The sequence below is a fragment of the Eleginops maclovinus genome, chromosome 17, assembly GCF_036324505.1.
Source record: "Eleginops maclovinus isolate JMC-PN-2008 ecotype Puerto Natales chromosome 17, JC_Emac_rtc_rv5, whole genome shotgun sequence".
In the NCBI taxonomy this organism is placed as follows: Eukaryota; Metazoa; Chordata; class Actinopteri; order Perciformes; family Eleginopidae; genus Eleginops; species Eleginops maclovinus.
The window spans coordinates 2,996,372-3,020,266 of record NC_086365.1 but is presented as its reverse complement, the minus strand read 5'-3'; the positions used below and the strand labels follow the sequence as shown (position 1 = coordinate 3,020,266).

Genomic DNA, 23,895 nt, shown 5'->3' with positions numbered 1-23,895 from the left:
TATAAACAGTTTAAAATGGAGTAAAAAATGATTTACTAGATTGTAATCATTTTGTTTACCTTGAACTTGTTCACCAGGAATGTTCAGCCTCTGGACACAGCTTGAATTCAGGTCTGAGAGAGACGAGGGAGACTTAGATCCACATTTATCAGATGATACAGATCCACAGGTTACAACTTGTGTGAAACGAAAACGGAGAGAACAAATTCACAGATGTGGCATTCAATTTCAGAGCATAGAAACTCTAAAATGAGATTTAAAAGCAAGCATACTGGCTTAAAGATGCAGGATTCACAGTTCTGATGGATGTGTAGTGAATGGGATTAGACACATTTAGAACATCTGCAGTTTTGCGTTAGGGTCAATGCTCACAGAATCATCAGCCTCAGGCAAAGACCTTTTATACACATTGAATGTTTTATTAAAAAAGAAGTTATAACAGTTTATTTTATACACAACTATTTATGAGGTTATAAGCCTATTAATAGAGAGCATTTGTCTTTTTGACAAGCATGCCCACTTCACAATGCAAAGAAAAAACAAGAGGGGACAAAGAGGGTGATAAAAATAGGACCAAGGATGGACTGTTCAGAACAAAGACAGGAAAAAAAAGTTTAACCCTTAAGAATCACACACTAGGTAACAAATACATCGTTTCTATTTGTAAAAAAAGGTATCTTCCCATGCTGTGTGTGCCTGTAGATCCCCTGATGGCAGCAGTAGGCCAGCACAGGGCACACAGCCACACAAGACAGAAGGGGGTGTGTGCACCAAGCCAGCCTTGACTCCACATTAGAAGCATGCAAGAGACACAGTCAACACACAGGGCGGGCGGGGGGGAAATATTACAGGATCAGGGTGCTGGCTCTCTGCAGCTGTGCTGATAAAACGCAGGACGGGCCCAGGAAGGCCTGCCTATGGATTAAAGATGGAGCAGTCCATTCGTTTATTTGAGGACCTTTATCTGAACTGTAAAGGGGTGGGGGGGAATACAGGTGTGGGGATATGAGGAGCTTCTCTGCAGGTTTGCAATTACAATTTTGAGGTTGTGTCAATCATATGGGTATCTGGAGTGAAAACTGTGGGTGGTTAAGACGTTTGTTAATGTAAGGTCGAGAAAGTTGGGGAAGCCAAAAGGAAAAAATGAAATAAAAAGCACAGTAAACATGTTTTTTTACTCAAAATAATTTAGAATTCAAGTTGCAATGGGAAGCATCATCATTCACTGGTTTCAGGACATTTTCTGTTGTTCTAGTTGAAGAAAACCTGAAACACAAAGGCAGTTAAAGTTCCTGCCGACCTTGAATAACTGGAGAGCAGGAAAGTGAACAGATCTGAAGGTCGTCATGTTTACCAGAGTCGAGTATATATCCTTTATTGCCCAGCATGCAAATAATGCTGAAAACCAAACATTTGATTTTTACCATAACACAAAACTGTTGCTTTTGAAAAAGACACTAATATCATTAGTCCCCTGTTGCACCATTGCATCATAATGTGCTATTTTATTACAATTCTCAACTCAGATATACTGTATTCTCAGCACTCAAGTACAATACTGCACAAATGTAAAGTAAAACAAGAAGTCCAATATGAATGGCTGGAAAGAAAAAACTCAAGATCAAGATCAAGATCTCATTGGGGTGAAGCATAGCTTAGAACAGAGGCTCTGATGGATGAGATTAAAAACAAAAAGGAGGTGTCTCTAATGAATAAATAAACATGTGTAGGCAGCAAAGGGAGACACACAGACCAATAGTGAGGGAGGGGATCTGCATAGGGTGCAGATTTGTTCGGTCTCAGTGGATCACAAACATTTTGAAAACATTCACATATTTCCTCACTGCCTGGATGAGTATCACACAAGGTAGCATCCCGAGCTAACATTCAACCCCCCCGGGCTGGTGAGAGAAACTGTTCTGAAAATATCGGAAATTAAAAACACCTTTAGGAAGAGTCACTGTTAAGACTGCTATCCATATGCAGTGATAATTACAGTTACGCAACTGGTTTTAAATTATGTTTTGTAAAGTTCTGATCCACAGTTTTGATTTCTGTACATTCAGATCTATCAGGCTCACTACGGGGCCAACATCCTCCTGGTTTAAAATCACTCTGTACAACTCTGAATCCAAATGAGGACAAGGAGGCATGGAGATTTTTACATTTACCCACACAACTGATACTAACTAAACCAGATGATGCCAGACTAGCTAACTACCTGTAAAACAGCTATACAGCATAATGTTGTTTAGATAAGTAGTGAAACTCACTATCCGGTCAAAAGCACACTTCAACAAATATCAGTATGACTTCCATCTCTTGTATGTCCCTGGTGAAAATGATCATCAATATGCAAGATACAACCAAACTCTATTTCAAAGCGGAACGCCAAGGACCCTACATTAGCTCCCTCTGCCTTGGGTATTTCCAACTTATCACAACGTCACAGGATCACGTTGCTGAAAGAGGAGAATGAAAATAGGGTGAGTGTGCTTTTTCAGTTACTTTTTAGAAACATGGCTAAGGGGACCACCTGTCCTTTGTGATGAGGCACAGAAATAGGAGTTGAGTTTAAAAGCGACACGGTGACCTTTAAGTTTGATTCAGCCTCCAATCTCCCACGTAGGACCAGTGATTCTTACTGCCATCTATGAAGTGAATACATTTCAAGGTTTTCTAGGTAGTTCGACTGCCGCTCAGTGTGTTTAACACTGAGTTATCATGAGGCTACAGAGAGGTGGCTTATCGCTGTACTAGATAGACGCTGTACACACACAAAAGAACAATTTGAACATGTTGACCCCCCCCCAATCAGGGGAAATAAAATACAGGAAATAATAAGCAGCCAAAAGTCAAAGCAATTGCAATTTCTTTCAACACTGGATGACCTCGATGGATTTACATCTAGTCGAACCACATTGAATCAAAACAGAATAAAGCCAGTCACGTCTGTACAGATGAAACTAGATCCCCTCAACGAAAACTGCTACAAGCCTAAATGTCACACATTGGGCTCTTATTTTATAACCTTCAAACTAATAATCCAAATTTAGACCCTGGTAGGCAAACATAAAGGACCTGTATGAAGGGCATGCGTTGAGGACACGTCAGGTAACAGTGGAATGTGAGGAGGACCCATACTTCACAATGACCCTTTTTTGTTGCTTTTCATCTAAAATAAAACTGACTTAGGTGCTGGTTTTCTACTCACCAGAAGAGGTGATGATTACATTCTTTCTCTACCTGAAGAGTTGTTTCTGAGCCATGATATTAATAGAAATGTATTTCAAAAAGGTGATTGAAAGCAGGTGGCATCCTTCACGGTGACACGTCTGGTGGTGTAACAATTAAACTCATAGGGTTAAAGGGCGGCTCTGTTTTACTACCAGTTATTTCATCTTTACCGTGGTGATAGAGTAACGGTGAGTTGTCAATCCCCTTGTAATGAGTCATGTGCTTCATTAATACGTTGATCTGACCTTGTTTAGCATTAATTCTGCAGTGCGCAGCTGCAGGACGTCAGAGAGTCACAAAAAGTAACATGCCTATGTATTATTTGAAATAAACAAGAAACAAAGGCCTTTTTTTTTACAGATATTTCTCAATCAATTTGTATAAAAAGATATGCTCTGAAAGCAGCCAGGGTGGATTTATGAGCATCTATTGGCCCTAAATATTTAGTCTTTTTATATAAAGCTGTGCTATGACACCTTGTGTGTGTGTGCCTCTAAAAGTGTCTTGACTTTAGGATAATATTGCAGAGCTGTGCACCAAGGCAAGCAAGACCTTAGCAGCTCTGTAATGGAGCAACTAACGAAATGTTTGTCAGAATCATTTAGGAAAGAAAATTAGGATTCAGGTCATCAACAAGTAGAATTTTATATTTAAAAAAGTGAAATTTGAGTAAAGAAATTAGATGTTCGGGGGGAGATTTCCTGCCTACGCTTACACCTTAAAAATGCAGAGATTGCGGGGAGCGGTGAAAGCGATGGCGACGTCTGTGAAAGGAGAAACAGCTACAGAACGGGAGGGGTGTCTGTCAGACCCACCAAAGGCTAAATATCCATAAAAATCCTTGTTTAGTAGTAATAATAATAATAATAAAAAAATCAACTTGTTTAAATATGAATATTATAAGTCTGCTTTCTCATGGTTAGGAAATCAAATATAGTCTCTGTGGGGGTTAAAGGTGGAGGCGGGATGGGGGAGCCCTCCTATCACTACAACTCCATGTCCTGCGCCTCGTCTTCTGAGAAATCAGACATGGAGCTTTCAGATGAAGAGTCGCCTGCCCCCTCTTCCTGCTCCTTCAGAGCCTCTTCTGTTGCATATTTCTGAATGTACTCTGTGGAGGGAAGAGAGAGAGAGAGAGAGAGAGAGAGAGCAAGGGAGAGAGCGAGCGAGAGAGAGAGAGAGAACAGTCAGACTGGGAAAGGTAAAAGCTTCCACTACCAGAGAAAACAAATAATGATCAGAAGGACTTCTTTTTAGGGTATTCCTCAGAGCGGTACAGGAAAACATTCCTAATACTGCAATAACTCAACAAAACAAATCAGCCAGAGAACTCACGGCTCCATAGCTTCTCTTTTGTTAACTGGACTTATAACTTCCCACTGAACATTTTCATTTCATTCAATATGCCATTCCTTGAACACTTAAAGTAAATAATATATTACTTTTAAACTTAGCTGGAATTTGGCCCTACATAGTGTTTTGTCAGAAACATAAATGTAGCTTTATTTTATGTTTGTTTATTTTCTACTCTGTATTTTCACATTTCCCAGTTCTGGATCAATAAAGCATATCTTATCTTCATCTTTAATCTAAATCTCTTTTCCTGCAGATGTGCAATAATGGTAAGAATGGAATTGGTTGAACCTTTGATTTTCTGCTTGTACTCCTCTGGCCGGTGGAGGTACATAGCAGCTGCGTCTCCATTAAGCGGGTCGATGGGGTTTGGGTAAGCCAGCAGCTGAGGCAGGAACGACTCAAAGATGTTGGTCAAATCTGGAAAAGAAGGCAACAATTTACCACTTTAGCAACTGAAAGAAGAAGGGATCACATAATTACATAATCAGGCGATTTAATGGCAGGTATTGTCAGGCTTCTCTCTGATTGTTACATTTCTCTGAAGGAGACTGATGGAGGAAACCTCACACAACATTCTGCCAATAACATGTCTTTGTGTCTGAGTCTGCGATGAAAGGGTCCCGGCCTTCAAGTTCCTGGGCACGCACATCGCTGAGGACCTCTCCTGGACCACTAACACCACAGCAGCAGTCAAAAAAGCACAGCAGCGACTACTTTCTGAGGATCCTCAGGAAAAACCACCTGCAGGAGCAGCTGCTAGTGTTGTTCTACCGCAGCTCCATTGAGAGTGTGTTGACATACTGCCTCTCCACATGGTAACAGCAGCAGCTCGGCAGCAGACAAGAAAGCCCTCCAGAGGGTCATTCACTCCGCCCAGAAAATCATTGGCTGCTCCCTACCCTCCCTACAGGAACTTTACACTGCCCGCTGCCCCAGCAGAGCAGCCAACATACAAACAGACCCTTCCCACCCTGGACACCAGCTGTTGGAACTTCTGCCCTCAAAGACGGTTCAGGTCCATGAAATCACAGACAAATAGACTCAAGAACAGTTTTTACCCCAGTGCCATACGTGAGCTCAAAACAACCGGACAATCAAAGCACTAATGGAACGGAAATTAACTTATGCCCCACTAAGTATATGTTTACATCCGACTGCACATAATATTTTACCTCATAATGTTTTTTAGAGAAGACTTTTATTTTTAGTTCTGTAATTATAAATACACGTGCAAAAAGTCTGATGTGCAATAACTTATTTATTGACTTTGCACTTTTTACTGCCTTGACTGTATTGTTGTTTTGTATAGCATTGTTGTGTTGTATTGTTTTGCACCATCAGGAATGCAGAACATTTTGCAGTATGCGTATAGTGACAATAAGGAATCTTGTACGTATGTTGTTTTTGCCATAGGAATCTTACAGTTATAGCATCAAGTGTTGACCTTACATGGTGTACATGCTAGCAACACCACCATAAAAGTAAAAGCTGCAGCCTGACAGCCTCACACACACTGGATTCACATTAATCTCTCTCACTAGCCTCCTGCTAGCAGGCCTCGGCTTTCTCTCAGAGTTGAGGCCTGGTGGAAACACATGCAGTTCTGCCCTCATCTCCTAGGTGTCCCTGTTGAGACCTTTTGATTTGGAAAACAAACCCTTTCCTGCACTCATGTGTCATCATGTTTAAGCTAAGTAACCAGCTGCTTTTGTTGCCTCTTGCTTTGTAGGTGCTTTACAGACAATGCTTGGTTGATTGTCCTATTTTTAAATGTATCGCCAACCAGATTTTCTATTTTCAAGCACAACAAAATCAGCAGCAAGTGATGTGTACAAATTGGATTCTTACAGCGGTTTGACTTTATTTTAGAGAACATATTTTATAAAAACACTGGAATCAGAGTTCCTTCTGAATCCAGTTGATTGCATTTGATTTATGCGTTTAACGTTTGTCAATATAGACACAAACAGGGAAGGTGAAACATCTGCTCGGGTTCTGACTGTAACGCCGTTTATATGGCTGTCTGAGCGCTGCGGAGGGGCTGTAATGAGAAGTAAATGGGGAAATATGGAGAAGGGCAACATGGAGGGCAGCAGAGTGACAGGGAGACGAACAGCAGAGTGACAAACAGAAATGATGCGAGCATGTCCCCGTCTCTGCCAGCTGACGCACCGTAAATCAGTCCTGTCAGAGGTGAATGTTTCCTGACCTTGCTGAGTGAGGGTATTACCTCCTCAGAGATCACTTCTCCCCTCACTAAGTAGATTACGGCCAATTGTGCTCCACTCCCTAATGTGGTCACGATGTTTGGTGCTGATGGCACAGTGTCAAGTTCTCTGCACATCAACACACAGGCCCCAGGGGTGGGGGGGACTTAATATCGACACATAAGCGGTTGGGCCACTCACCATAAAGGGCCGTCCATGTCTGGTTGATGACATCTAAGCACACGGTCCCTGACCTGGGAAACCAAGCAGAGAACAGTGTTAGAGGGGTAAGAGGACTCGGAGGCTGGAGCCCAGGGGAAGTCCTCTTTCCTGCATAGTAGGGCTGAACGATTAATTGCATTTGCGATAATATCGCGATATGACAAAACGAAATTTTCCAACTGCAAAGGCTGCGATTTGACTGGTCACGTGATCTGGTCACGTGACTTGCCAGCGAGCCGAGCGAAGCCGAGCAGGCAGGGAAAGAAGTCAACGCTGCGCTTGAACCTGTTGCACAATGGCCTCAGGCTCGTCAGAAGAGTGCACGGCTGGAAGTTTGGTACCAAAGAGTTTTTGGCTTTAAAAAGGAAGATGCTGCGCAACGTCAGGTATTGTGCAGAACGTGCCTAGCTACTGTTGCTACCTCACGAGGTTCACGATTGTAATCACGATTGATTTATTGCTTGTGTTTGTTGAAAAATACATGAGAAGAGGTTCTTGAAAAAATAATCGCATATTAAATCGCAATTGCAATATTGAGGAAAAAAAATCGCAATTACATTATTTTCCAAAATCGTTCAGCCCTACTGCACAGGCGTGTCAACAGTTCAACTGGGCTGCTCCTTTAGCAAATGTGGCATTAGTGTTCCCAAAAAGTGGAGAACAAAAGGTGATATATGTATAATATATTTTATATTTGTATATTTTTTTATTCACCATGGTGTTCTTATCGGCTGTTTTTGTTTTTAATACAATGCGTCTGCTTTTTTTAAAATAAGTTAGTCTGTTGTCTTTACTGTACCTGCACTCTACTTCTGCTGTTGTAATAATGTAAATTTCCCCGTTGCGGAATTCTGTTTCTGATTGTGTGGCAGTCAGGTGCATCAGGAGATACTTGTCAAGCTGTGACACATCATATAAACAGGTCGGACATAACAAGTTCAAATGGTTATCATTTTCTAGAAACATTGATATTTTAATAGACCATTGACCAATCTAGTGGAACCCTGACTCTTGAAGTAACATGGATCTATTTACATTTAACCTTACACACTATTCACCTGTGGTCCGCTGGGTGTTGAACACTACTTGTACTTTTAACTGGTTGACAGTGTATAACTGGTGTTTACCATTACGTCTGGTTTTGGTGTAACTAGACCGTCCTAATTGTGGAGGAGTCACAGGTTTAGCCTGTCCATCCGGTCCTGCTAGAGACTTACCTTCACAGATCGTGTCCTTCAGAGGACATGGTCTCTTAAAGGGATAGTCCGGCGAAAATTGACCCCAGGGTCTTTTTCTGCATGAAAACTGATCAGGTAAGCCCTCCAGAGAGTTTTTTTCTTTCGTTAACCAGTATTGAGCTTGCCCGGAAAAACCGGGAGCAATGTTAATAGCCAATGAAACTCCAATGAAAGGAGTTGCATGTAAGTTACAGGCCATTTGGGCTATTTTTTGGCTTATTCAGTTTTCATGCAGAAAAAATCCCTGGGGTCAATTTTCACTGGACTATCCCTTTAAGCAGTGGATTACTCACAAAAGATCTTGAACCGTTTCTATATTTGTGTGATTTGCTGCTGATGGTGAAAAGATAATGGCTGATAACATCACATCATCTGATCTGCTAAACTCATAGAAGCCAAAAATACTATGTAAAATGAACACAGGTTTTTAGTTTACAATAAGGTAGGCCAGCATGACATCACTTCAAGATTTAATACACAAGGTTCCAATAGGTGTTTGAGACCATTAATATAAATACTGACACTTTCAATACAGGACTGAAATCAACTTACGCTTCGTCAATGTTGGGATGAAAAATCTTGTTCATGAATCCTGAAGAAGCAGTTAGAGAAGAGGAAAGTGTTAGAAAACGTGAAGTGGAACCCCAAAGAAGTCCAGGGTGATCTTGTTTGTATAATCCCTCATGTGCTCCTACCTATTGATGGTGATTTGAAAGGATATTTGTCAGGAAGATCTACTCGCACCTTCCACACGCCTCCCTCGTACGGTGCTGTACACAGAAAACAATAAGAGAACACTGTTGAGGGCAGAGGAGAGACTTTAATTCATCATCATATTTCATATTTTATGCACTGCGATGGATTTGAACACTGTAGGTTATATTATTGTCTGCACGCTCTCAGGAACACAACACCTGAAGAAATGAGCTGCACATGCTACTTCCCTTTGAAATGTTCTTTTATCTTATGCAGTAATGCATTTCATCTAAAGGAAATGAATTCCTTCCAAATCACTTAATATAAAACTCACATCAAAGAGGAAGAGAATGGCATTGTGTGATGCTTATGTGCCATACTGAACAGCCCATATATGATTTGAGAGGATCATAACCAGATCAAATACCAACTTCCTCTCTTTACTGATGTGCAAGTGGCAGTGGTTTCAGTGCGACAGATGTTAGGAATAGCACATGAAAGAAGTATTTCCTGAGATGAGGCCACTCTCCTCATCCAAATTCCCCTGGAGGCTAGCTCCTTGCTTTTACACATTGTGGCTTCAGTCTCGGTTTCAATCCATTTCACATTCCTGGCGAGCTGTGATGAACCTCTTTATGTTCGGCACAGGAGAATGACTGATTCCTGTGATGGCTGGTGTCCGCTCCGAGATTCCTTGTCATTTCATGCCCTGATTAAACTTCATAGATCATAAGTTTGAACAGAAACGGCATTAGTGCGAGTGCCCTCAATACTCAAGTGGTGGAAACAAAAATGTACTTTTCTTCATTTGTTTCATAGTTCTTACAACCCAGATGAAAACGCACTATAAAACCCCTACGGCCTCTTTATGGAGCGCAATAACCAGCCCTGATGAGGATTCAACAAATAAAGCAGCTTGTTTAACTGGTCAGGGCGATATAAATGTGTTTAATTAGAAAAGAGAACACACTTACTTCCTTGTGGTCCGAAAAACTTCACTACAAATTCATTGAGTCCACTGAGGATGGTGACTTCATGCTTGCTCTCGATGCTGTAAGGCTGTTAAGGACAACGTCTTCACAAACATAAAAACTGAGGAACTGCAACAAAAATATTTAGATACCTTACAATCAGGCATCTCTAAAATAGAAATTCAGCAGCAGTTGTTTCCAGTGTATTATAGAGTGCATATGTTATGAAAACTAAAGAGAGAAATGATAGCTCATATACGGCAAACGAATCAATGGATTTTGTTTTGCCTCTTGTCCTGGAGACTCACTTTAACTGACAATCGATAGCTGCTTGCCAATTTGTCATCTGCACGTTGAATTAATGACCTCAGCCTGAATGTGAAGTATGCAGCATTAAAAAAAACATAGCATATCATATTAACACATGTTTCAGAGTCATGACATAGGCGTCCCTCTCGTCACAAAGACTGCCTGAAGATTTATTTACAAACCATACTGCTGGCAGAAAAGGTGCCAGCTAAGTTGGCCCTGTTTCAATATAAAACCACTTCCTGTCTGATACACACCTAAACATATTTTAAAAAACCTATATTGATTCAACTCCTGTACCACAGTAAACGTTTTACTCCGGTTACAGACATAATTACTATAATAACAAACCCTGAGAATGTTAGCTTATTTTCATTGTATTATATGACCCAAATCCAAAATTACAACCGTGAGCATATATTAAATGCGGCCTCTGATTATTTTTCATCTCCACTCTAACACAGAAGTATGGCACAGAAATGATTTCCCTTTCATGTGAGCTGAGGGAAGAGGCGCAGGAAATCAGGAGACTTACAGAGAAAATAAACAAAGGGGGGAAGGAAAAAAAAGGAAAACAGAGCGAAGAACAGATTATTGACTGAAGGTACAGAGACGGGATAGAACTCAGATTTCTATGGCGCACAGTAGCAGCTGGCTTGTCAATCCTGATTGAGCGAGTATCCCATTAGCAGTGGCACTGACCCCAAAGTGTTAAATCAAACTGGAGGTTATTTTAAGCTCTGGTAAAGTCAGGGAAGAGCGGCTTCTGCAAGGAAATGTGTCATTGTCAGACAGAGCAGGAAGCTCTCTGCTCGGACTCTTGTTGGGAGTCAAAGGCGGAATGAATAAAACAACACACAGCATGTTAGCCAACTAGCCATATTAACCTTCAGTCAGACACACTGCTTACATTATGTTTATATTTTGTGCCTCACCAAGTTCCGCTCTTCACAAGGGACAACTATGGAGTGTGAGTAAATGTGTGTATGACCTTACGAGACAGGGAAGCGATGCTGAGGAGGGGGATGGTATGGACTGTATGCGTTATGTTATAGAGGACGGCAGTGTAGGGGGAAAAGCTAATGAGGTTGAATCAACACTGATAACGCCGCAGGCTTTTTTCACATTAGTCACACAGACTGAGGAGCCAGAGAAGAACAGCCCCACCTGTGCAAAATGAAATCCTAAAAAATTACCTTTTAGTCAGTTAGATGACCCCTATGAGTGCAGGCTTTTGTCATGATGGTGTAGCATGAGCTCAAACATGCTAACGGAGGGATATTCTACCATGTCGACATCATGTGAGCGAAGTAAGAGGTAAAGAGAGGAGCTGGAATTGCACCGACCGACTCGTCACATAGTGTTACACCCGGCTGATAATGACTTCAGCACGTCACACACCTTCCAACCCCACGATCACTCCTTACAAACCCACTAAGTCATTCATATTAATAACAGTGAGGCGTTTGTTGACTTGCTTGGTACAAACTATAGCAGCAACATCCACACGCATTACTCACAATATCTTAAGGAACCATCCCTGACTTTGACATCATATTTCAACACTCCCAGCTTACCGTCTATTCTGTGAGGAAGAAAAGCCTCCAAAAAATACATTCACTTTGATATCATTCTTATACAATGGTCTGATCCACAGTTCTTTTGTTTAATACCGAGCAATCATTCAGCTCAGCAGCAGAGTTTGGCAGTCAGGAGTTCCCGGTATAGCCTGAAAGTTCTCAACTGTCTGAAGCGCAGATACCCACTGAGCCAGCCAAACAGAGAGAAAGATCACAAAACTGGATGGGCAGGATATTCAGTATACCAAGGAACTATGTGCTTATTGTGTTTCTCTTTGGGGGGGGGGGGGGGATTAGTTTCACCTTAAAAGCTAACAAGAATGCAAAACATGAATTGGTGCCTTTAGGTGCACATGTGGTATATTTATTTTAGGGTCAAATATTGTGTGCAAGTGCTACAATGTTTAATCTGCAATCACTAAAGTCATTAGGCTGAATCAACCTATATCTTCAATACTATAGAAATAAACCTGCTACAAGGTCAAATCTGGCATTTGCTGGTGTTATGTTCTATCATGAAAACATCTTATCTCACTAACACAGTCCAAGTGCTTCAGTATATCTGTATATCAATGTACATGAAACCCACTTACTGTCACCTCACCAGGATGGTTTCATCTAATTTAACTCTTAACAGCGTTTTGATAAAGATTGTGTGTATACTTGTTCCCCATTTCAATCATTATAACTATCTGTCCATCCCCCACCTTGGATTATAGATAAATCATAATCTGTGGAAGGCCCCAGGTCAATATCCTTCTACACACACACACACACACACACACTTTAGCTCTATGTATCTGTATAATCTGAGACATACAGCCCTATCAATCCAGAGGAAAATACACACTCACATACTCATTGCCAACCCTGACGGCACTAAAATGCCACAGCAACAAAGCTTTCCGCATTTCTCTTTATACTGGCATAACAACACTTACACTTGAAAACACTGCAAAGAAAGAAGTACCAATCAGCCTGTTTCAAAGTGTATCCAAGCACTAATGTCAATGCTGTCCTGTTTCTGAACTTGCAGTACATTGAAAGGCTTAAGTGTAAAGATATGCAGTATATTCTATTTATGTCTGTGGTCTAGACAAGACTTGTTTTCCTTTTGGTCGATTCAGGCGACTATCCCTGTCCGACCCGGGATCAGAATATCCCATCCTGGCCAACCTCTTTCTAAGTGAGGAAAACAAACATGATGGGGAATCATACACACCGCTCAAACAATGTGGTCTCATCCATGCATGAATATTTCGCTCTTTGGAGACAGATGTCGTTGATCTGGTAAAGAGAGGCACAGGCTAGTATCAAAGCAGTCTCATCTCTTTTAAGAATGAGGGTAGGGAAGGAAAATCCCACACTAGCTTGAACAGGGGCTTTCAATACATAAAAATCAGTATCAACTTCAGAATTTCTTGGTTTTTTTGCCTTTTCAATTTCTTAATGACAAAAACGATAAAAATGCTGAATAGCTTTACAACAACATTATCTCAGAAAGAACATTTCCTCCAACTTTGCTCACCTTTATGTCTTTGGCATGAACAGTCAGATTCAAACATAATAAATCTAAGCTTACAATACTTTGACCACCTGCTGACACCTCCGGCTTTAAGTAATCCTTTTAAAAAGGGGCAGACAAGGCTGAAGTAACAGGAAAGGCAGAAAATGAAATAATCCCGTAAGCATCGGAAGAGTGCAAGGTTACTGAGTAACAGAATGCACCAATTCAAGTTAAAGGTAGCACTAACCACAGAGGAATACTTCCAAAATATGAACATAAGAGGCAAAGCAAAGCCAAGAAGTCTGTTCGAAAGACATGCACAGTCTGCTAACCCCAAAAACCCTGCGGTGAAGAGAAACATGAAAAGATTGGGTAGAATAAGGTCACGCAAGGCATAAGAAAATGATACAGAGTTGTTGAAGACTAAAGCAAAACAAAACATGGAACGAGTAATGCCAAAGGAGAGGCAGGAGGATAGTGAAGCAGAGATAATGAGAGAGAAAGAGTTCAGCCTGATGAATGCTGATCTAGCCTTGCAGGCAGGTCTGTGGATTTGAATGACATCATTGCTGTGGACTACAGGCTGATTATGATGGTTTTGCATGCTTGTACACTTACAAATAAACAGGAAAAACCTGTGTCTGACTGAACAAAGAAATATCAGCAATAATAATTTAGAGTCCATCCAGATTTCTAGATGATTGGCAGGTCTTTAAGCAAGTTCTTTTGTTTGGAACATAACAAAGTACATCCCTATAAGATATTTTTCCACAAATCAAAAATACAAAAAGGGGACATCATTCATGTAAAGAGAAAGGTGGGCCAAGTAAAGAGCCCCGTGGAACCCCTTTATTGATAAGCCGTAAAGACCAGGGGGCAGCTTTTCAGGTTGAAGTTTTCAATAAGAATGCTTAAGAACAACATTTGAAAGAGAAACAGTGCAGGAAAGAGAGCTTCTGATATTCAGTGCTGAACCCGAACCACCTAGGCAACCAAACATTTTGTTCTTATATCATCTTGTGCCACTACAGAATCAGTGTGCCGGCACTTTAATTATCAAATGTGAATAAGGAATCAAACCATTCAGGCGTCTTTCTTGTATTCTATTCTTGCAAGAAGTTCAATCAGTCATACTGTCTCCAGAGTGAAAGACACAGACTAGAGTTGCGTTGCAAATTTAAACACAGAGAGAAGACGAATTGGGGGGGAGGGTTCACACCTGATGATACAAGGTCACAGCTCACACCAAGTGCCTCTTGCTCTGGCTCCCATCAGAGGAGTATTCTGGCATTTGCAAAAAAAGGATAACAGAAAGTTAGGTTCAGCAGAAGATGAAGGTCAAACTGTGCTTTCTAAGTGGGACATTGTTCAGGCTTAGCACAGAAGTGAAAGTCGGTAAAGAGAAAAAACTAAGCATGCAAGCATCACAGTAATGCAACAATCACTGCATCTTTTTTAGTACTGGACCTTACGGCAGCCTTGGATTGAAACCATGGTGAGTGATTTTGTTTTGTTGTATGGCTGAATACTAAAACCTTCACCGAGAGTAGGTTTTCAATACAGACATCTTCTAGGGAGACAACAGCAACCTCTCTTTCGTTTTCTCTCTTACACAGATTGTAGCAACAAAGCTCATTCAAATGCTTTGCAGATGAAAGGCAGGAAATACAGCAGCTGTCCTCAGAGTCTAAGCAATGGGTAGGCTTCCTCAACGAAAAACATACGAGGGTAGACTACCAAACGAACCAGCTCATATTCTCACCTGAAACAATACATCAAACATCAAAAAGCAAAAACTGAGCAGCTTTGTAAATTTCACCCAAAAAAAAGAAACCAACAAGGTCATTACACAACAACAAAGCGGTTTCTTCCCATATGGGCTCAATGCCCACTCTCTGATATTCAAAGAGAGGCAAACTGAAAATTAATTTGGCATGTGAAAATAAAATGATGAGTGAATGGGTTTGAGGTATCTCATCTCTTCAAGCACACACCTTTATCTGTACATGTGCATGCCCTAGCCTAGTCCTAGCCTGTGTGTAAATGTGCCCTGTATTTTCCCATTAAACTTTCATGTATTAGTGCACTGCACTGAGCCAAGCAGGATTACTGTGACCTCCACTACACTCAGCGGCATGAAAACAGAGGCAGCTAGTGTCGCACAGCAACCTTCCTGCCACAGCAGGCAGAGCGAGTGATAGGTAGTGTGAGAGTTTGATTTAATCAGTTCACCACCAAACACTGTCACTGCAGCCGTCACCAGCCAACCCACTGACCCACTCCGCTTTATCTATCTCCATGCCTCTCAAAATGAGGCTATCGTCTTACCCCAGCTGTTTACTTTCTTTTATTGCTCATTAAGTCAAACTTTCACTGCTCAATTTTCATGCAGATTGGGAGCCAAGCTGAACCTTTTCAACCATCAGAAACCCCCTAACACTCAAGCTCATTTACTCAGCAGATAGATAATCCTGTGAATACATGCTGAGCTTAAAGGGGACCAAAATGAGAATAAATTAGACATGAAGCCAACTTTAATAAACAGCGGCCAGCCATTCAGACTGCAGATGGCTAAAAATAAAAAACAAACATTTAAAATATTGACAATATGAAAGTATATTCCTATACCAATCAGAATTTCCAATCTGTTTTTTATTTTATAACTAATAAGCTGTTACCAGTCAATCAACATGATGGTTGCCTGTTGCTTTAGTTGCCAATTGAAATGAGTCACTGTAGATGACCTTTTTTATTTATTTAAGGACATCAGATTATTGGCTAATCATCAAGCAAGCTTGACAGAGCTCAAAGGTCACAAATGCTGCTCCCTTTACCTGTATAGTGGCCAATGGCAGAACAGAGACGCATTGATAAAAAGTTTAAATGTGCTTCACCATTTAGAAAATGATGGTGAACTCCACTGTACAGGATGTGCAAGCTAATGCAAAACATACTGCAATTTATTCACAGCCGCACAGCCAAGCTCTGCAACAAACGCAGTTCGTGAGCAGAGTTTTTGTTAGTGTATGGCGTAGTTGATCCCAGCTCCAGTATGAGTCGAGAGGACCTTGGCTGGTTCTGATAACTGAATACACTGAAGGTATACTGGTGTGATAGTAACATGCCTGCGGTTATGCCAGCTGCTATCACTTCCCTATTTTCTTGCAAGGATTCCACAGGAGATGCGAGTGATCTCCCCTCTAGCTTTGTAGATCTACGTACTTAATAAACCGGTACTATACCATGCTGGCAAACACATTTACACACGAGTTCATCTATGTAGAAGAAAACAAATGAATTAGAGTGATCTACTCCTTCAAAGGCTAAATTGGTCCAACTAAAGGTTATTTACTAGGACTTAAACCTATGCAGATTAAATTTGGATGTCTGCAAAGTTGTCTTCACAAAAAAGTATGAAGGCTTAGGGTAGTAATGGCAACTGTACCACAGCATTGTTTTGGAGCTCAGTTTGGTGAAAAGTACCCCCAAAATAAGAAGCTCAAGCTTTGGTACAGCCCATGCTGCTGATACAGGTTTTTACCTACTAACCATTTTGATGGGTTATAATCAGTTCTAGTGTAGTTACTTACATCTATGTCAAAAATATGGAATAGAGAAGGTAACCTCGACACAATAGTTGTTCTGATGGAGCACTTGGTCCCAGCGTGTGCAGTCTGTGAGAAAGAAACCGTGCAGCATGTTTTACATATCAATGGACACAGGGCCCCGATGGACTGACTCACTGAAATCCACATGTTAATGTCTGCTAGCTGTTAAGTGCTGCACTTACTGTATAGTGGATGGGAGGTAAATCAACTCTATTAGTACCTCAGGTGTTATTCTGCTTTAAAAATAGAAACACATCAGTGTACATTTTGCCTGGTCTCATTCACTGATCAGTGTTAATAAGATGTTTTTCTCATGCATAAACACAGAGGAATACAATCTACCCCCAGGGCTTAAACACCTTGCAATGCACATTTGCAACCAACATAACAGTAACAGCTTTGAATATTCACAACCATATAAAAGCAGTTTCCTCTCTATAGTTCAAAAAGGGCATGTGCAGTGAGACAATAAAAATCATTTATTTTTTAATCGACATCAAATCCAACGAAAATACCCCGCTGAATGCTCAACAGTGAAGGCAAAATAGTAGAATTACTTTGCATTGCAGGTTCGGTTTCCATTGAATAAAGATGTGTCTATACACTGTGCTAACTGCTGGCTACCTCCCTGTAGCAGCTGGAGGAGCACTGTGCTGCACAGGCAAAGTTCTTTGTCTTCTGTGGTGAGAGATGAGAGCCCACCCACTGCAATCAAACGTGAATCCCTCAGCTGCTCCTCCTCTCAGCCCTTCACTAGATCAACAGTCTATTTACAGCAATAGCACGGAGTCTATGTGTGTACGCACGCGGATGAGCTGCGTGTATGAACACACAAACCATATATTATCATTAATGATCACCAAACTGAGCCAGGGCAGGAGAAACAATGGCCTGGATCTGAGAGACCCCGGCTAATGAGCAAACCTGAAAAACATGCCGTCTATTTTAAAGACATAAAAAGACAGTGGATTTCGACACTGACATGTGAACGAAACTAATGTAGTGAGAGACAGAACCACGGCTTATGCTATCAACTTGATACAGAGGGGACGCAGATGCAGATTACCAGAAAGAGTCAAGTGTAGGGCGTGGATAGTGTGGGTTGCACTTTTTTTGATAATGCTCTTTTTTTTCATTTCAATTTAGAAAAATGGGCTCATTTTCACTGGCCTATATGCCAACGCGTCAGCAAATATGTAGCTAGCCTATCATCCCTCTCTCGGTTTCCCACATTAAAGCAGCAGTGCACGTAAGCAGGTAGACTGAACTCCCCAGTGTCTGAAAAAAAAAATCATGTGAAACAAAGAGAGGAACTTCAGTCCATCTGTTTTTCTAAGGAAGCCCTGCCATGGGTGCAGGAAGTTTCACTGTTAGCACTGTAGGATTAACAGTGAGGGCCTCAAATCTCCTACTGTCGGAGATGCCTTGCTCCTGGGCCCCTAAAACGGGACTGTCAATCAAGGTGGGGGACCCATGACTAGAATAAGCCTGACCTTATGTTACCTTGTGTTCACTCATGTAGAAATGAATTCATAGAAGACTAGGAGCTAAGTAAGGGCGGGATGATGTAGCAAACCAAGAACACCTAAAGGAAGCAGACAAAGGCGAGTGTACACTGCGCAATCACTGACAAAACAGAGATATAGAGAAGCAGGAACTGAAGCATTTAGACTGAAAGAAAGGACCCAAAACATCCACATCCTAAGGGGGAATACATCTGACTGTATGCAAGACAAAAGCATTTGAATATAGGTATTATATTAGGAGCTTTCCCAGGACTCGGAAACACACAATATCTTGGTTCAGCCCTCCTATTTCCATACCATCACCGGCTCAGTCTGTGCAGTAGGGGGACCATTCGTGAGATTGCTCAGGGTTTGAGCCTACAGATTGTTTATTATCCTGTGGCCACATAAACAAGTGATAACTGGGCTTTAGTGGGAACCATATGGCCATATTAACTGAAGCAAGGCTAAACGGAAGAAATAACATGAACTCCATCACCACACATACTGTGGATATTAAACCAGACAACGTATCATTTGACTGAAGGATTTGCTACTTTTGGTTTTGTTTTTCTACCTTCATCATAGGTTGTTTTCCTGCCGAGTTAAACATGATGATGTAGCTTGAATGTTTTCTGTAATCATCTTTGCTTCTTCTATTACCCCATAACAACAAAGCATTTTGTTTATGCCACTTCATCACCAGACCAGAGCTTTCCCCATTCTAGTCATGAGTCCATCATGCTCCTATTCATTCAGTCGGTCTCTCCGTCAGGCACAGCTTTCAGACAGAAAGCTGCTGGCTCCTTCGCTACAGTACACCGCGTCTAGTTGGTTCAGTCCTGCAATAATAGCGCTGTGTCCAGATTAGCTGCCTGTGACTGTGTGACATGGTCTGACACATCAGCGGGAGGTGGAGGTCACAGAGGCTTCTGTAAACGGGAAACACAAAAGACTCCACTGCTGATGCTGTCCGGATGTCGTGTTACAGGGGCACAATGGGGCTGAAACGCCAAGCGGAGTGCAGATAAAGCTCAGGATTGGTGTCCCTCTCAAGGAGGACGGAGGGATGTGAAAGGGAGTAGGGGGGAGAACAATAAAATAAAATGGAGGAGGAGGTGGACACTGCCCCTGAAAGCCTCTCCTATAGTGGGGTTATAAAACAGGATTTCTGAAGAACCAAGTTATGCCTTCAGGGAAAAATTAATCCCTAAAGAAAAATAGAGCACACACATGATACAGGACATTCCTGTATCATACAGCTGATTATGACAGGTACTGTGATGGAAACTGGGGCTGATTTATTCCCCTCCCAACAACTCCTGAATATATTTCATCTGTGGCCATGCTTCAGAGAACTGCTATCCAATCACTTTCAGACCTTCTGGCAGCAAATGAGAGGTTGAAAAGTACAGCTGAGACGCAGTATTGTTTTCTTAAAAATGCCCTTATCATCCCCTCTGATGTAATGAGATTTTCTATTAAAACAAATATACACCTGAAGTCGTCAGGGTCTTGCTATGGTTCAGATAAACACTCCATGAGGACAATGCAGTGGATAGAGAAGTGCAGTTTCAAAACGATGAAAAGGCAACTCTCAAGCACACAATCCCTTTAGGATAACTGTAACTTTAAGAAGGGTACCTATTCATTATTAATTATAACATTAATTTACTTTATAATTGTACCTCATGTTTGCTAACTTAATGCCATGTGAAAATAAATGATGAAATGTTACATATACAGCAGCCAGAAAGGATTTAACCTCCATCAATAAAACACTTATCACAGTTTATTGTCTTATAAAAGAGGCAAAAAATATATAGCTTTTCATTACCAGATAATCTGTTAAACATTATGGCCTTGCGACAACAGAAAATGTATAAACACATTTGTACAAACATGTACTTAATATAAAGTGCTGAGTAGATTATTCTACACTGTTCCTTTTCTGTCCCGTTCTCTGCACTAAAATCCAGACATCACAAGAGCTTGCGTTAGCATTCAAAATAGGCTTAGTCCTTTGTAATCTACCTGTGCTCAAATTCCAGCAGCTTACCACTTGAACGCTTTTGTTAAGCGAGAAGAATGATGAATACATTCAAATAATAGCACAACAGCCTACACAGTATGTGCTGTCAACCCCACACAGCAATGTGAATGAACAGCTCTTTGAAATTACACACTCCTAAGACGCTTGGTTCAAGAACGCCGTGTACCAAAATTGAAGCAACATGTCCAAGAGCAAGTCCAGTGCCTAAAAGCTCTGCAGGAGAAAAACTCTGATTTAAGGTTTGGTCTGGCAAGAACCAGACAAAAAACAAGCTGTCTCTCTTCACTTCGGACAAAACGTTTGGAAAGAAGTGCGTGAAAGATTATGGGACACGCAGAAAAAAACAGTGTCAGTGTAAACCAACACTTAATGCCTTCTCCACGACTATATTTCATGGTACAAAGAGTTCAGGCTGCTGGCATGCAAACACAAACTGTACATTTGGTGCTGAAAGCAGGCTGCCCTCCATCAGCCTGGCTTAGGACAAGGCTTAAACCTGGTCACACCACATATTGAGGTTACTCTGACATTCATTTTCATGAAGTTCCTAATGGCCCACAGTCTAGATTCTCAGCTCTCCAGTGGCCGCAGCAAATTAATGCGCGAGGGCTCTCAGTATGAGTCCATGAGAAAGAAGCTGCTCCTGTGTAAAAGCCGGTGTGAGTTTCAGGTTTGGGTTTCACCAGAGAGAGAAGCATGGATAGGGAGCACAGAGAGGAGGTTGTTACTGCTAGTTCTGCTCTGGGGACAACACTGAAGGAACGGTTTCCCATAGCAGTACCCAGCAGCTCTCCCTACTTTAACCCAACAAGATGGACTATTCAGCTTTCAACCTTTAAACTATGTAAGCTTGTACATTTCAAATCTTCTGGACACTTAGAAACACACTGCAGTCTTCCTCAACACTGTCTCCTGCTCAGTCATGGTATGGTAAACCAAACACAAGGGATTGTATGGAATAGAGCAGTTGGCATACAGCAAACCTGGCACTGCCTGTCAGTCAAGTAGCTCGAGAAGGAGAGGGGGTGTAGTACTACTGCAAGCTGCGTGCTGCAATCCTTCAAAACTGTCTGCTTTACCATTCTGTCATAGCCTACACATTAGTGTATTCAACTGCGGGGAGAAAGAACTTGCTCAAACAAGCACTGTTGTGAGATAGCAGACATAATAAAATGCCTTAGGCAACAAGCCAAAATAACAAGAGAGATGTAGTCTGAGAACAAGCTGCAGCTTCCTTGTTAATTGTGATTTCACATAGTGCAGCTACATGAAGTTTAAAATATACTCCAACTCTAATGTGATGCTATGAGATGTATTATGAATTGCAGAATCAGAATCAAGTCAGATGTTACTTCTATAAAAAGCTAACTCAACATAAGCGTTCAAAATAGATTTGACACTAAGCCCTTCAAGCCTTTTACTACAAAATCAATATTTTGAACCTGGATTTTGGTTTGTTTAGACCAGCCCAATTCTAGGCCCATATTTGACTAAGCTGTACAGCCATCCCATCAGCTGTTCAAAGTCCCTCCCTCCTGTGGTTTCCGGCTAGTAACAGGCTACCCAATCATGAAGCTGGTTCCCACTGTGTTGGGACAAAAACAAAACTAGTTGTTCAAACTATTCTTCTAGAAGACTTTATGGAATGGAAACGAATCGGTATGGCTGAACTCAGAGCTCCCTTTGTCAGCTCTAAGTGATGCTACACAAAAACATCAGCAGGACAAAAGTAAACATGGTGACTTGAAAACAGAACACACCAGAAGTTCAAGCATTCCACAGAGAACAACTGCAGGCCACCTGCTGTACCACTTAACCAACAGCTGCCACGTTAACGTCCAAATATTATGAACCAAAAAATCACAACCATTACAAAATGATATTGATGCCTGCAGACACTGAAGTACAGTGAGACAGATCAGGTGGCCATTTTGATGTTGAAATTAACCAGCAGGCTCAGCAGCGTCACCATGTAACAGTTCAACTGGCAGATACAACAACACAATTAAAAATATGGTAGTAATGGTAGTCAAAAATCGAAGCTCAGATCAATGCTACAAATGCCGCATGAATCCCAGTGTTTTACGAGAGTAACGTCAGAACAAAAGACAGCAGTATTTTCAGTTGACGTTAGCCTTACGTTATGTAAACAAGCTCCAGTGTCAACGTGTAAAGGGCCAGTTTGACTTAAGTCCCCTGACAGCAGGCTGGACAAAGAAACCACATTTTCGAAAAGGTGTTAATTCACAACCAGGTATACTGGTGCAACACAATGACAGGCTGTCCTGGAAAAGGAGAATAACACTAGCGTCTGTTCAGCTATTTTCAAATATACACAGCATGCTAGACAACCAACGTTAAGGCTAACTACAAACACATACAGAGTTGGTAAAATGGTAAAAAGACAAGAGGCTGATCTGATTAGCCTTCACAGCTGTCCCGATAAGCGAATGAGGGTTCGCAGGACAGAAATAGCTAACACTTGGCTTTGCTAGCAAAATGTTGTGTACACAAAAACATTCACAATGAAAGCGTTTTCTGCTTTGGGTTATCAGGAGGAACAAGCATCATCAACACATAGGGTATCTCATATCACATTTCCACATCATCAAGACATAGCTAACAGACAGCGACTGTTGTTTATGTTCAGAAAGGATACAGTTTCACCACATCGGTATCCATTCGCCTTTTACCCGGACTTGGAGACGACATTTTCCTATTTCCAACGCAGAACACCAGTAAGTAAACTGAAAGCTAGCCCCCGAAACGCTAGACAGTCTAGCAAACGGTACTATCCGAAAGTTAACATTTGCGTTCACAAATGTTTCCAGCAAAACGTCTTCACTGTTCAATGTCTCCTGAAAGCTGAACGTTAGACCTCTGCTGTTCAATACCTCTGCGTTCTGACCATGGTTCTGACAACCTGGGATCCCTCCGCGGACTACGTCATATATCTGCGACAAACGTCACCATAAATGGCATTGTTTGTAGTTTTATTTAGGACATTTTTACTTTTGTATTTTACATTCCACGTTGTAAAGTGCTATTTGACACAATTTACACTGTTGTTTTATATGTAATGATTATTAAATAAATGTAGGAATATAATGGTTTAAAATAAACCTCACTACTTCAGGGTTTTGCAGTTTTGCCCTCATTCAGTTGCACTGGCTTTGTCATGGTTTTGCCTGTCTTCCATGTTCTCCTCCAGATCGTAAATGACACACCCAAGTCCTGAATGGCTGGATTTATGACTCAAAATGTCTTGCCACAGCTGGAAATCATTGAAATAAAACCCTTCCCCAACTTGCAGTCTGCTACATACAGATCTTTGAATCTAATTTTAGAAATACTACTTAAATCATATCATTCAATCAGACTGAGGAGGTGGCAATACAGTATACAG

At 41.3% G+C, this 23,895-nt stretch overlaps 1 protein-coding gene across 1 annotated transcript; it reads right to left on the bottom strand.

The window, feature by feature from the left end:
* Positions 1-1,359: 1,359 nt before the first annotated feature.
* ube2h (ubiquitin-conjugating enzyme E2H (UBC8 homolog, yeast)) lies at positions 1,360-23,428 on the bottom strand. Its single transcript, XM_063905530.1, has 7 exons — positions 23,149-23,428; positions 9,931-10,007; positions 8,956-9,030; positions 8,813-8,852; positions 7,002-7,054; positions 4,882-5,010; positions 1,360-4,348 (listed from the first exon to the last, which is right to left on the bottom strand). Exons 1-7 carry the CDS (start codon positions 23,199-23,201, stop codon positions 4,224-4,226), a joined length of 552 nt encoding a protein of 183 aa, XP_063761600.1. The 5' UTR covers positions 23,202-23,428; the 3' UTR covers positions 1,360-4,223.
* Between the last annotated feature and the right edge of the window lie 467 nt (positions 23,429-23,895).

Coding starts and splice junctions, on each gene's coding strand:
- ube2h (XM_063905530.1), bottom strand. CDS start 23,201: ATGTCGTCTCCAAGTCCGGGTAAAAGGCGAATGGATACCGATGTGGTG. Junction 8,853..8,955: donor TTTCAAATCACCATCAATAG/GTAGGAGCACAT, acceptor CTGCTTCTTCAG/GATTCATGAACAAGATTTTT. Junction 7,055..8,812: donor CATCCCAACATTGACGAAGC/GTAAGTTGATTT, acceptor TTGGTTTCCCAG/GTCAGGGACCGTGTGCTTAG.